The 14788-nt window shown below is 34.9% G+C and overlaps 2 protein-coding genes across 4 annotated transcripts; one reads left to right on the plus strand and one right to left on the minus strand.

The window, feature by feature from the left end:
- The first annotated feature begins 2382 nt into the window (after positions 1 to 2382).
- zgc:163014 (uncharacterized protein LOC100038766 homolog) lies at positions 2383 to 10279 on the plus strand. Its single transcript, XM_042742750.1, has 13 exons — positions 2383 to 2554; positions 2969 to 3145; positions 3776 to 3881; positions 4016 to 4126; positions 5237 to 5341; positions 5414 to 5594; positions 6095 to 6217; positions 6544 to 6731; positions 6841 to 7037; positions 7205 to 7296; positions 7393 to 7447; positions 8752 to 8849; positions 9587 to 10279. Exons 1-13 carry the CDS (start codon positions 2493 to 2495, stop codon positions 9814 to 9816), a joined length of 1725 nt encoding a protein of 574 aa, XP_042598684.1. The 5' UTR covers positions 2383 to 2492; the 3' UTR covers positions 9817 to 10279.
- Positions 10280 to 10314: 35 nt separating this feature from the next.
- gstz1 (glutathione S-transferase zeta 1) lies at positions 10315 to 14788 on the minus strand. Of its 3 annotated transcripts, none has more exons than XM_042742753.1 (9): positions 14431 to 14777; positions 14301 to 14352; positions 14124 to 14190; positions 13958 to 14039; positions 13748 to 13873; positions 13396 to 13471; positions 11161 to 11213; positions 10561 to 10610; positions 10315 to 10478 (listed from the first exon to the last, which is right to left on the minus strand). In XM_042742753.1, exons 1-9 carry the CDS (start codon positions 14446 to 14448, stop codon positions 10352 to 10354), a joined length of 651 nt encoding a protein of 216 aa, XP_042598687.1. In that variant the 5' UTR covers positions 14449 to 14777; the 3' UTR covers positions 10315 to 10351. The 3 variants fall into 3 exon arrangements, with proteins under 3 accessions (XP_042598687.1, XP_042598689.1, XP_042598688.1); XM_042742755.1 differs by having other exon boundaries at positions 14507 to 14776; XM_042742754.1 differs by lacking the exon at positions 13958 to 14039 and having other exon boundaries at positions 14123 to 14190; positions 14431 to 14788.

Below are 14788 nucleotides of genomic sequence, written 5' to 3' on the forward strand. Positions count from 1 at the left end.
TCCAAATTTATTTAGCCATTCATGATTATTCCCTTTTTATTTGCATATTTTATTGTATTTATTAACTTCATTTTATTTATTTAGTTCATTTTTGATTTTGGCAGAGCTGTCATTCCATAATTAAACATTCTCAGTATAAGATGATACGTGGTCATGGAAGTGTTGTGCATGGTATTATTGTATTGAAGAAATAAAACAAAATATAAATATTACATGAAAATGAGAAATGTTGCCTTGGCAACAAACTGAAATAAGCTTAAGTACTACAATTACTAAAACCAATAAAAAATAAAATAATGATAGATTTTTTTTATAAATTTATATTATTTAAATATAATATATTTAATATATTTATGCTTTTTAGTTCTACTGTTTACTTTATATTGTATGTACAGCACTTTGGTGAACACCCTGCTGTTTTAAAAAGGTGCTCTATAAATAAACTTTGATTTGATTTGATTTTATTTATAATAACACTGATAAAATAAAAGTGTGTGTATATATATATATATATATATATATATATATATATATATATATATATATACACACACATACAGTGCCCTCCATAAGTATTGGGACAGTAAAGACAAAATTGTTCTGTTTGTTGTGAAGTCAAGAAATCTGTAAATATGATTAAAAGATGAATATGAGACAAAACTTCAGAATGTCACATTTTATTATTGGGTGATTCAACACAAAGATGTTTTACCAGCTAAGAAGATCAGCACTTTCAGAGTTTCATCTCCCTATCTGATGTGAGCATAAGTATTGGAACAGTTGCCTCACAGGTCTTTCTAAGTGTTCAGCTGTATCGGGTTGCATTGCTTCTTCAGATATTGAAAGCAGGGAATGTGTCGTATCAGTTATATCCATTGCTTCTGCATTCTAAGTCTTGCATTCGATGATGACACACACAAACCAGGATGAAGACGAGGAAGCCGACTCTGAAAGAAAAGCAAGCAATTTGGATGCTAAAAGAAAAGAGGAAGTCAATTAGAGCTAAGGCAAAAACAAAGGGCATGGAGAAATCAAGAGTTTGGAGACAACCAGCAACATCAGCAACCAACAACTACCTGATCGGCTGAGAAAAACAACAGCAGTTGATGACAGGCAAATCATAAAAGCTGTGAAAATTAACCCTAAAATACAGGTCTGTAAAATCACCAACAGCCTCCAGAAAGCTGGGGTGATGCTCTGACAATCTACAGTCCGCAGGAGAATTTGACACAGAATTACAGACGCTACACAGCAAGATGCAAACCTCTGATCAGCACCAAAAATAGAAAGGCAAGATTAGAGTTTGCAATAGCCAGTAGAGTTTTGGAACAGAGTAGATGGACCGATGAGACAAAGATTAACCTTTATCTAAGTGATTGGAAAGCAAAAGTGTGGAGAAAAAAGGGAACTGCAAATGATTCTAAGCATACAACCTTATCTGTAAAGCTCGGTGGAGGTGGTAACATGGCATGGACATGCATGGCTGTCTCTGAAACAGGACCTCTTAATTTAATGATGACTTAATGTATGATGGCAGTAGCAGAATGAATTTGGAAGGGTACAAAATCATCTTGGCCACCAATATTAAAGAATATGCCACCAAACTCAGTAGAAAGCACTTCATGTTGGATCAGGACAATGACCCAAAACACCCTGCCAGTTCAGTCAAGGACTTTATCAGGGCAAAGAAATGTAAAGTCTTCGATTGCCCAAATCAGTCTCCAGATTTAAATCCGATTGAACATTAATTTCACCAGCTGAAGAGGAGACTAAAGACAGAAACTCCCAAAAACAAGCAACAGTTGGAATTGGCTGCATTAAAGGCTGGGGAAAAGCATTTCAAAGCACAAGACCAAGACTCTGGTGATGTCTATGGGTTGCAGACTCACTGCTCTGATTGCACGCAAGGGATCTGCAACTAAATATTAGCTTTTAATCTTTTACATCTGCCTTAAATTCAACTGTTCCAATATTCACATCAAATAGTGTGATGAACTCTAAAAGTGTTGTCCTTTTTATTTGGTAAAACATGTATGTGTCAAAAAACCTAATAATAAAATGTGACATTCTGTAGTTTTGTCACATATTCATCTTTTAATCATATTTGCAAATATCTTGACTCCACAGCAGAGAAAGCAATTTTGTCTTTACTGTTCCAATACTTATGGAGGGCACTGTACAATTTGTTTTTTCAAAATGTGGTACTGTAGGCCAACTTTTTCTAAACATTTTTAAATTTTTCCGTTATTGATGTATTTTTGTTAATTTATTTTTTATTTACATATTTTAATGTATTTAATTTATTATATATTGTCTTGTTGATATTGGGTTTCCCAGAGTTGTGAGTGTCAGCGATGTTAATTGGTCGTGGCGGAGCGTGCGACACAGGAGCTGATAAACGCGACGGCGGATCGACTGGCTGCAGTTTTGTAGGCCGCACATCGACAGAGAGAGCAGCACTGGAGGAGTTGGATCGATCCTGAATCAGCAGCATGGGCAAAGTGCACTTTTATGCCGTCTGGTCTTTACGTGAAGCCCCTCGACAGTTTATACGGTGCGCGCTTTCCTTTGAGCTAACGTTACGTCACTGTATGACCTGATGTTATTGTTTTGCTTAACCAAACACGTAAGATTTTGTCGTCACACTTTTAAGGTTTGAGTGTATCTCAGGATAGAAATCTCTTGGCTACGAAAAAGCAGCAGAACATTATTGCCAAGGGAAAACATGCTGATAAATGACATTGCTTTGAGGAGAATATGTGCTTTTGTTGGTTTGTTTTATGCGAATGTATATTTGTCAGTTTTTGTGTTTGTGTTTGTTTGTTTTAATGTGAAATCCTATTAAATGTGTATATAAAAGACGTTATCATACACTAAGCCTAAGGACATTTTCTGCTAAATTACACAAAGAATCCACACTTCCCTGTGTGACCATGTTTTTTGGTTTCCTCTGATTTATCTCATGTAGAAATGTCAACCGTACAACGTACCAGGTTCAGATGCCGTTACCTTTACCGAAGCAGCTGATAGTGTTTGGTTTAGGGGACTGGTCATCCTTCTCCAGTGATACGGAGATCTCTGTGGAGGTTCTGCTGGGGGCAGAGGTCAAGTCACAGGTCATCGGGACACTTTCACCTCACTCCAGGCAAGTGCACTGAATCTGATGATTGCAGCACTGCCCTGCGGTGAATCATTAGGTCTGAATTTATCCAGATTGGCAGTTAACTAAAATTATTACAGGTGTAATGAAAATAAAATAAATAAAATAATATAAATATAAATGAAAAACATGTACTTAAAATAAAAATTGGAAATGCCTTGGCAACTAACTAAAATCATTTTAAGTATTACAAATCCTAAAACTGAAATAAAAATGAATTAAAGCTAAATAGAAATATATTTAAAAAGAACATGAACTAATAAAATTGACAAAAGCATTTAACAAATGTCTAAAATGTAAACTGAATTTTAAATGAAAGCTAAATATAAAAAAAGGCAATACAATAATATTAAAAAGTACTATAACGGCGCATAAATAATACAAAAATAACACTGATCCTGATGAATATTTAGACACTAACACTATGACTTTAAATACAATAGATAGCAATTCGCAGCTGTATTAAAAAGCCATGTATATGTAGAGTTGTCTTAATTAACAAACAAATCACTATCATTTAACTGTCAAAGTAAGTCAAACCCATATTTATAAAATTAATTCAATAAATGAGACTCATGAAATTTAAGCTCGGTCTGGGAAACTCTTTCTGTGAAGGTGTCTGATCTGGCAAGGAGTTTGGACTCCTGAGCTTCTCGCTGAAGCCACACAGAGAGGCAGGAGAGGAGTTTACGCCAAAGTCATGCTCAGCATCCATGGACAGGTATTTAGACATAACCTTATGTCCTTGAACTTCTCCCACAGATATCTGGCATATGTCCTGTATGCCTTGTTTTTAATCATTTTAACTTTCTTGTCCATCACAGACTTCTTAGTTAAACCGTATATTCTTTGTAGGTGAGATCCAGCTTTATCAGCAGCACTCCACGAATAACAAGGAAACGTCTGGTGCTGAACCACTCCTCCAATCCGTCCAGCACACTTCTCAGCAGCGGAGAGAGTCATGATGTGAGGCACGCTTTGCTTATGACTTCAGTGAAATGATCTGTTCTTGGTTCTTCAGTGGCCACAAGGTCAAGGATAGTTCACCCAAAAATGTAAATTCTGTTATTGTTTACTCACTCTCAAGTTGTTCCAGACCTGTATGAATGTCTTTCTTTCTGCTGAACACAAAAGAAGATATTTTGAAGAAATTCAGGAACCAAACAGTTGATGGACACCATTGACTCCCACAGTATATATATAAAAAAAAAATTACCATTGAAGTCAAAGAGCTGAGTAAACAGTGAGAATAAATGATGACAATTTTTGTGTGAACGTTCCCTTTAACTAGTCATCAGATTTTTAAGAATTCTAGACATAAGGTTAATGAGATGCCTTAAAGGGATACTCCACCCCAAAATGAAAATTTTGTCATTAATCACTTACCCCCATGTCATTCCAAACCCGTAAAAGCTTTGTTCGTCTTCGGAACACAATTTAAGATATTTTAAGTGAAAACCTGGAGGTGCAATCTGGGTTATATGAAGCGACGGGAACACTTTTTGTAAGTGAAGAAAACAAAAATAACAACTTTATTTAACAATTCCTTTGTCAGCGGTCTCCTCTGTGTCTCCTCTGTGTCTCTCCATATCACTGTATGCTGTGTATGCTCTTCTGTATCATCTGCGCTACAAGAATGCGCTGTTTCTACGTGTATTTAGCTTTGATTTGAAAGAAAACAGCACATCCTTGTGGCGCGGATGATACAGAAGAGCATACAGTGATATGGAGAGACACAGAGGAGACACAAAAAGTGTTCCTGTCACTTCATATAACCCAGATTGCACATCTGATGGCAGATGGAGTATTCTGACCACGACTTTCATACTTTTATGGACCTTGACACTGTTATTTACTTGGCAGTCTATGGGACAGTCACAGGCCTCCCGGTTTTCATCCAAAATATCTTAAAAATTTTGACAAAAATTACAAATTGGGGTGGAGTATCCCTTTAAGACATGGCTTGTGATGAAGTGAAGACAAAATTTTCATTTTGGGATGGAGTATCCCTTTAAGACATGGCTTGTGATGAAGTGAATACACAAAAGAATGACTTCTCCTTGCGTCTTCTTGAAGATGACCCAGAGATCTCCTCCCGAGGGAAGCGTCAGCTGTGCAGAGCTGGGCAAAAGTAAAATGGAGACACAAGAAAACACTCTGCTTCAGGGTGTGTGGCCGATGGTAAGGAGTTGTCCACAAACTCCCAGACATCAAGAGTGTCTCAAATGTTAAAACTTACTATGGTTTTTGAAGGACAAAACCCCAAGACGCTCCATTATTGGAATAAAGGGATATATTTGGAGTTCTGAAGATCCAGAAAGCCCTCAGAATCCAAACCAAGTTTCAAGCCCAAAGAAGCGCAAACTGTGTAAAATGTCTGCAGTAGATTTAGAGGACGAGATGGCCGTCAAACGTGTGAAGAGCTGCAGGGCTGGTAAAGGCTCATTCAAATGTTTCTTTACGTGCTTGAAATCTTAATGTTACCTCTGAGTAAACTATTCTCATAGATGCAGAATTAGTTACTGATATAACTGTGGAAATATCGATAGCATAGTTTATTTTTTATGATAAAGTATTAATTCTTTCTTTTGTATCAAAATTTTTGAACCTGAATGTTTGTAATATTTTAATGTAGTAATAATAATAATTATAAAGTTTGTTTGAAAAGGAAATGTGACACTTATCCTTTGTTTAGCTGTCAGTAATTATTACTGGTGTTAACTATTGCCCATAAAAGATTTTTGAATTTTTATAATTTTATATATAATAAATAAATTATAAAATATTATATATATATATATATATATATATATATATATATATATATATATATATATATATATATATATATATATATATATATATATATATATATATATATATATATATATATAATATATATATTTAATTTTATAATGTATTTATTATTCTCAGACTGTCCATCAAAGCGCTGGAGCCACGCCATGTGTTTGAGTGATCCTGAAATGGCCATTCTGATTGGTGGGGAGGCTGATGACCAGACCAGTTGTAAAGATTCTATATGGAAACTGGAAATTGGTGCGTATCATTTTAAAATTTAATATGAAAAATTAAAAGACTGCCCCCCCACCCCTCAATTTATCCATGATTGCAGTACTGTGACTTAAGCATATTAAAACAAATATACATTATAGAATTATTATTGCATTCATTTATTAATATTATTATATAGAATTATTTACTTTATTCTAAATTAAGTCTATTTATTTACTATATTATATTTCTAGAAGTTTCTTACCACAAACTGGTGCATTTCCTTTACTTTTACTTTTTTTTACATTTGCAATTTTCTTCTTAATAATGACATATATCTTTAACATACCTATAACTGTAATAATTCTCAGATAATGATTTCTGGTTTCCCGTGGACGTCTCATCGTCTGAGGTCAGTCCACCAAGCTCAAAAGGTCACTCAGCAACCTTTGATCCTGAGTCTAAAGCTGTGTATGTGTACGGTGGACTGAGAGACGCCCAGCGATACAGTGATATTTATATACTGGACACTATAACTTGGAAGTGGAAGCTTGTTTCTGTGAGTATTAGACCATATATTTCTTTATATGATTTGTGTATGTTTTGGTGTAGCAGATAGGCTATTTACTTCCGGTTGCATATACGTATGATGTTTTGGGTTGGGATAGGCAAAAGGAAATATACCGTCATTGGCGTACCACAGTGCCACGTTCTTTAAGAAGGAGCTGTATGTATTTGGAGGAGTGCAGCCCAGCCGATGTCCTGAAGGCAAGGTTTGCAGTAATGCATTGTACATTTTCAACCCTGAACATGGTCTGTGGTATCAACCGATTGTGGAGGGTGACCGTCCTCTGCCCAGGTTTGGGTAAGTAGTATTACTTTGTCTTTTCATCCAGTTTCATAATCACCATCCACAGTATATGCAACTAAAATCAAGAACTTGTCATCTGTTTATTGTCATGCCATTCAAAACCCTTTTGTATTCTTCCTCTGCTGTTTTTACTACATAATAAAATGTATGTTTTATCAAAGGCACTCCACCACGCTGCTGTCAAACAAGATGGTCATTTTTGGAGGGAGAAAAACTGCCACCTACCTCAGTGATCTTCACATCCTGGATCTTGGTAATGATCCTGAACATCTGAAAGTATTCACTGTCTGCTGTGATTTTCATTTAATCACAGTCTTGTATACCAAATCTCTTGTTTCTTGTGGAAAAGGCTTCATGGAATACACTGCTGTAAAGTACGAGAACATGCCACCATTGGCCCGTGGGTAAGACTTCAAAATATGAACTTTACAACTTATTTTTAAAGGGATAGTTTACCCAAAAATGAAAATTCTGTCATTAATTACTCACCCTCATGCCGTTCCAAACCCGTAAGACCTTCGTTCTTTGGAACACAATTTAAGATTTTTTTTGATGAAATACAAGAGTTTTCTGACACTCCACAGACAGCAACGCAACTGAAATGTTCCCAGACCCAGAAACTCAGTAAGGATATCATTAAAATTGTCTCTGTGACATCAGTGGTTCAACAGTAGTTTTACAATGCTACAAGAATACTTCTTGTGCACAAAGAAAACAAAAACAAAGACTTTATTCAACAATTCTTCTCCCCCGAGTTTCCATTATCGAGAGCACCATGATGCATGTGTGTAGGACGGTAACTTGGGGGAGAAGACTTGTTGAATAAAGTCGTTTTCTTTGCACACAAAAAGTATTCTTGTAGCTAAATAAAATTACGGTTAAACCACTCATGTCACATGTGTGTCTAGGGCTGCACAATTAATCAAATTTCTAAACTCAAGTACAATAATACATACAACAATAACGTAATCGTTCCAAGCGACAATTAATCGTTCAAAGTCCACTTATGTTATTCTGCATGATAAAGATGTTTTTTTTTTTTCTTTCTACGTGTTATCTTAAGGTTTTTTTCCCATTGTTTTAGTTTTAGTATAACATTATAATACCATTCATATTTTTACTTTTTTATAATTTAAAGAAAAAAAACAATCTGCTGTATAGTTGACATTTGAGGCTTAATACTTTAGAAAAGCACTAAAAGTTTTTCAGTTTTCAGTGTTTTCAGCTTGTTTGTTTTCATATAAAATTACGGCATGTAGTTGCATCAAACAATGGTATAAACATCATTCAATGTAAATTGTGATAATGGTAATTAATAATCGCAATTACAATTTCAAGGGAATAATCGACAATTATGATTTTTGTCATAATTGTGCAGCCCTATGTATGTACTTACGACCTCTCTGGGCCTTGAACGTGGTATTCATGTTGCTGTCTATGGAGGATCAGAAAGCTCTCGGATTTCATCAAAAATATCTTTATCTGTGGTCTGAAGATGAACGAAGGTCTTATGGTTTTGGAACGACATGAGGGTGAGTAAGTAATGAATTTTTATTTTTGGGTGAACTATTCTTTTAAAGAAAACTTTATAGAATAAGCTGATAATGCATCATTTGTAAATACAGTTACAGTTCAATAGGGAAATTTACTTGCATTTGTGTTTGTGTTTTGAAGTAAAGTTTTTCTTTTTGGTGATTCTGCTGTGCAGGTTTCACGCTGCTCTACCCGTGTCTGACAACAGGGTGCTGATCAGCGGAGGCTGCAGTGCTGTAGGAGCTCTACAGGACCTCCATCTCTTTAACATAGGTCTGTCATTCCAGAATTTACTACACTAACTACCATACAACTAAATATATTACAGCTCATAGAGTTGAAATACCTTAAAGACCTATGAAAGATACATTTGACATACTGATGGGTGGGTTTTTTTAAATAGAAAATAGCATATAGCCTTTTTACTTGTTATTGCTAGTCAGTAGCAGGTGGTATTATGCCACATTATCAATTAACAATTTTCAAAATAAGAGCATTTTATTCTACAAAAATTTGATGCAATAAAAATGTATATGGTCTGTATTTACCAAAATAGATTATTAATTTTAAAGCAGTGTCTGACTCCAAGTCCCAACATTGGCCACAACAATATTCGAAAACCCCTAGTTTAAGATTTGTTGTTCAAAACTTATTTTAATGTAATCAGATCTATTTTAAAGTTACTAAAATAATTACAATTAATACAAAAAAACAACAACTTTGAAGTTGGCTTGAGAAAGCCAGACCAGAAAGTTTGAAAAAGTTTTAAAAGCTAGAAGTTTGAAGGTTTTCAGTTTGAAGAAGTTAAAGATTAGATGGATGGATGGATAGATTGATTACAACTTAACGAATTTGCATTTTGGGGTGAAGTGTTCATTTAAGTGTGTATAACCGCATAGAGATGGCCTCAAAACTAATAGACTTTAAGTCCCAAATCACTGATTTTAAAAGACTAGTTTACAGATATTAGTCTAAATGGATTGAAAGGTTAAAACTTGTGGTGTTTGCAGATACGAGCTCCTGGACATCAGTGGTGTCTCCATTGCTTTGCTCTAAGCCTCGCGCAGGACACAGTCTAATAAGTCTGGGCTCTACAAAGCCTTTATCTTCAGACCCGAGGGATCGGCGTCATAGCAAGAGCCTCTCTCTCCAGTGCACCATCCTAGTATTTGGAGGGTCAGATTGTTCGGGAACATTTTATAATGACACTGTTAAATGCCCGGTTGAACTTCCTGTTTAGGATTAGGGACTACAGGGTGTTTTTCTTAGAAATTAATCTAGGGTACTTACAGAAACGTGATAGAAAAAACTTGAGAAGCACTTTTAGCATTTTTTTTTTTTAACATTGCATTGTTGCAGTTTTAGCATGAACAGCTGTTTTACAGCTACCGTTTTTATATTGATTTCTTTAAAAGCAAGCAAAGCCTTCACTCTCTCACGTGTAGTTCAGATTTGTATTTGGTACATTCAGAGACTCGATGTATTTTTGTGCAATAAATGTTTTCTCTTATTTTGCACGTACTTTACATGTTTTCACATTTGTATTTTTGTCCACTTTGTATGTTTCACATTGCACTCACACATCTTCCTTTAAGTCACTGGTATGTACAGCTCATCTCTTGTTCATAGATGTCTGAAAGTTGCAAAAAGCGACTATAGTCTTTTCACCAAAGCAATAAATGCAGTACTTTGCTAAAAAGAAAGCGAACTGTCTTATTAATGATGAGTCTCACACAACTGTTTATCGAAGTGTTTTATTGATTTCATTATTCAGATTATGCCTGCAAATCATCAGGAGTATCAGGCTGACATGATGGATGAGTGGCTTTGAAAGCATCAATCTCAATTAAGGTCTGGTTTAACCTTCTGATAGTAGGAAACCGGGACATATCCACCTTGAACCTTTGGTAAAAGACAGTAGAATGACAATCATAGCATTTTGCATTGCATAAACATTAATGTCAGCTTTAAAGAGACATCGTACCTTTCAGCATTGTAGACTTGAGGAACAAGACAAATATCTGCCATGGATATCTAGAAGTGTAGCAATGTTGTTATTTTAAAGCATGTTAAATCAGAGTTTAGATTGTGTAAACGCTACAGTTCAAAACCTTAGGGTTAGTAAGGTTTTTTTTTTGGTCAAAAATTAAATTTAAATATTACAAAATATTTCCGTAAAAAAAAAAAAAAAAAAAAAAAATCAGTTTTCTTAAAAATATTAAGCAGCACAATTGTTTTCAACATTGATAATGATTTTCTTTTTTCTTGAGCAGCAAATCAGTACATTACAATAAATTCTGAAGGATCATGTGACTTCCGAAGACTGAGAAAATTCAGCTTTGCCATCACAAAAATAAATTATATTTTAATATATATTCAAATGGAAAACTGCGATTTTAAGTCATAATATTTAAAGTTAAAATATATAAAGTTACTGTTTTTAATCTATTTTTCTACGCTATATTTTGTGAACATGAGAGACTTCTTTCAAAAGCATTAACAAAGCAAAGTTTTGAACAGTAGTGTATATCATATACTGCTGTTTATATTAATTATATTTGATAAATTACATCATGGCTATTACCTCATCACCAACACAGTGTTTTCCTGCTGTCTGCTTCAGGATATGCTCTAGGGCTTCAAATAAGAGATACAATAAATGTTCATTAGACAGTTTAGAGCAATCAGGTGTGAAAACATGTCGAAACAGTAGTTGGGTCAAAGATAAAATACAAAATGATTAGAACACTGGTATTTTCAGCAGCTAAAAATCTTTCAGCAATGCACCGGTGATGACATTGAAAGCATGGTCTTACATATTGTGGCACTAACCCCACCAAACACAACAGTGGTCAAAAGTGTTTTTTTTTTCTTTTATGACCCCACATTTCACTTAAACCATTAAGATACAAAGTACAAAAAAACACTGACCAGTGTTGCCAACTGCTTGCTACAACTGGTCACTTAATGTTGCTAGATGACCTCATAATTATTGATCTATATTTATATACTGTAGATCAGTGAATTCACCTTTATGACATCATGGGAGAGCCCTAAGGTTTGTCCAATTTTGTTGCTAGACTTTTGAAAAAAAAAGTCTCTAAAGGGATGCTGAAGTCACTAAATCTAGTGACAAAATCACTAAATTGGCAACATTAACAACATACATCATTTTCATTCCATTGGTCCTCTTGTTTTTGCATGTGTTCAAAATTTCTTTGTATGACAGCATGGCCAAAAATTATGACCACACAATTTCATGTTTCATTGCATTATTATCACAAATAAAACAAATGACTTAGCTACTATGCAATATGCTTACAAAAAATCTTGCACATTTTTTTTTTTAACTAAGGGTGAACATGTCAAATTTGCTAGGCCGGACATCACTTTTGGCCACTACTGTATGGCAGTTTATTGACTTTGCAATTGATATTTCAGTGTTTTAAATAGTTTTATTGGAGTTACATTTAATGATTGGTGTTGTGCTGCTGTGACTTCACATGAGCAGGCTCACTACTGGCTGATTCAGTACTTCACAACACTTAAGAATCAGTTTTAGCTTCTTCATAAAAGTCTCCTACTCAAAGTCTCCTACGCAAAGCTCCCTGAAAAACTAGCACAAGTGCACCGAGGGCAAAAGCTGCTTTAAATGCAAAGGATGGTCACCAAATGTGAAAATGTGAAAATCTATTAATGACATTATTTTTGACAGCATCCTCATTTTACAGCATTTTACACGAGTGCCTAAAACTTTTAACAGTACTGTAGCTTTGCAGAAAGAGTTCTTGAAGCATCTTGGAGACGTTGGCACAGTTCTTCTGGATTGAGTCTGTCTCAGTTTATTGTTTCTTCATGTCATTCCTCACACACTGATGATGATCAGATCAGGGCCAGTATTCACAAAACATTTTATCTTACCATTAAGAATTCTCCTAAATAGCAGGAAAAGTTTTTAGCTAAAAGTTTTCTCTGAAAACCTATTCAAGAAGCTGCTGAAACAAACTTTTACTAAGGAATAGAGAGAAGTATTAAGCTAAGAGTAAGGGGGCGGGGTTGACCTTGTTGCTATGGATGATGTCAGCATACTTAATAACTATGCACACAGTGATTGGTTGATAGTCTCTGTCAGAGATTTATTCATAGAAATATTGTTGAGCGCAATATTATGTTGCCATATTCAAATAAAGGTTAAAAAATCAAAATGTTAATTGCCACATTCAAATAAAGATTTTAAAATGCACGCTAAGTGTCACTTATTAAACAAGTATATTTTCAGCTTATTGTCAGCCTCTTCTCGTAAACAATTAGCGGATATATAAACAGCCTTTTAATTAGATCATGGCTGATAGTAAGACATGCAAATGTAAAATAAAAAAAATTAATAAAAAAAACTGAATGCAAGAACAGTGCTTACGTCTTTCCCAACAAGTTCATGCAAAAAAGGTATAATCAAAGGAAAATTTGGAGTTGGTATAACCTCCAAAACCAAAGGCATAACTTTTCAAAAGCTCATTATTACTGAATGTTTCTAAAATGTTTATGTTCCCAGACAAGTCCTCTTCACTACTCCTAACCTTTCACTAGTTTTAGTGCTAATATCCTTTGTGAAATACTCTTAGGAGTCCTAAATTTAGGATTGACACAGCCATTATTTTTAAGATTTTCTCCTAATACTGACACACTACAGCAAAAGGTAGAAATAACTGACTTTTTTAGCTGGTGATAATACTAGTGTTCTAATAATTTTGGCCACCACTGTATAACCTAATGGCTTATATGACAGAAAGATGAAAAGAGCTTAGTGGGAAAAACTCACCCCCGAATCCTCGGTTGATGAAATGTTGAGCCCACTGTACTTTCTCTTCTCCAATTTTCTGAATCACATACACATTCTGAAATACAGCATCATTGGAAATAATAGGGTCTTTAATGTAATGTTTAATTAATATTCCTTAAATAAAGCATTGATGCAAAATTTTTGCTTTTGGAGGACAAGTGTTAATAACTTTTCCATGTGACTGGACATGATTTTTAAATTGCAGATGAAAACCTGATAGTTATTGTTAAATAATATTGAGACCTGAGCCCACCTAAAACCATTCAAACAACTCTTTTTTTATATTGTTGATGTTGTTTTGTGCACCTTTACACACAATTTCATTTCAAACCTGGAGGGGCTGGATCCCAGACGCGATGATGTCACAGATGATGCGGACATGAGCCCGCTGCTTTGGGTCTGCAGGCAGGAGGCGTGGCTCTGGACGAGTTTCCTCAATGTATTGGATGATAGCCAACTTTGTTGAACAACAAAACAATGTAAACATAAAATAACTGAATTTCTCTGTGCCACAAAGCAGGAGACTCCATGCTGTTCTTACAGACTGAGACAAGGTGATGCCATCGATGGTGACTGCAGGCACCTGCTGCATTGGGTTTACTGCCTTAAACTGATCTGTTAACGTGAAAAAGATCATTATTCGAGTTAATATGGAATGTTATAGATATGGCTAGATGATCTAGTGCAGAGATTTCTGCATATTTACCTGTTGCCCACCATCCTTGATGATATTTATTGGTTTTTGCTCATATTCAATGCCTTTCAATGCAAACGCTGTAAATATTAAAACACATCCAAGCTAGATTAGAGAAAACTGATATTTGACATATATATGCTCGAGGTGCTAGTAATAAATATAATTAATTTATGTATTCAAGACTCACCTATCCGGACTCTCCACGAGCAAGAACTTCTGAAATATCCATACAGAACAGGCTAGAAGATGACAACATATAAGTTAAATAATGCATTATAAACAATAACTTCATTTAAGATAAGAGACATATTTTTAACCTTCGCTTGTGTCGCCATGGCATGCAAATATCAGTCCAGTTACTACTGAAACTATAACGTTACAAGATAAATGTACCACCAAAAATCCTCCTTCTGGCTGAGTTTGTCGTGACTAAGCAACTTCAGTGGACTTCGGAAGACATCTGGAAATTATTTCGTTTGTGTACTGTTTGCGTTAGATCAAGCATTCATACGGGATTTATGCATTTATCTTGATTAAACGTGCAGCTGAGGTACTCATATTAGATTGTTGGTCCTCGAGGAGAATGGACTTTGTTTGAGATGGATTTATTAACTGCATACATAGCGGTGAAGCTCGGTTTACTAAAGAGTCTTTTATATTAACCGAATCTTTTTG

Source organism: Cyprinus carpio, chromosome B17, assembly GCF_018340385.1.
Source record: "Cyprinus carpio isolate SPL01 chromosome B17, ASM1834038v1, whole genome shotgun sequence".
Lineage (NCBI taxonomy): Eukaryota > Metazoa > Chordata > Actinopteri > Cypriniformes > Cyprinidae > Cyprinus > Cyprinus carpio.

Bases quoted from the DNA above. Each gene is read 5' to 3' on its own strand.
- zgc:163014 (XM_042742750.1), top strand. From the start codon at position 2,493: ATGGGCAAAGTGCACTTTTATGCCGTCTGGTCTTTACGTGAAGCCCCT. The intron at 7,038-7,204 runs GTAAGTAGTATT...GTTTTATCAAAG, and splicing joins CGTCCTCTGCCCAGGTTTGG to GCACTCCACCACGCTGCTGT. The intron at 8,850-9,586 runs GTCTGTCATTCC...TGGTGTTTGCAG, and splicing joins CCTCCATCTCTTTAACATAG to ATACGAGCTCCTGGACATCA.
- gstz1 (XM_042742753.1), bottom strand. The intron at 13,472-13,747 runs GTTTGAAATGAA...GCTGTATTTCAG, and splicing joins CTGGGATCCAGCCCCTCCAG to AATGTGTATGTGATTCAGAA. The intron at 11,214-13,395 runs GTGAGTTTTTCC...TCTTATTTGAAG, and splicing joins CATCAACCGAGGATTCGGGG to CCCTAGAGCATATCCTGAAG.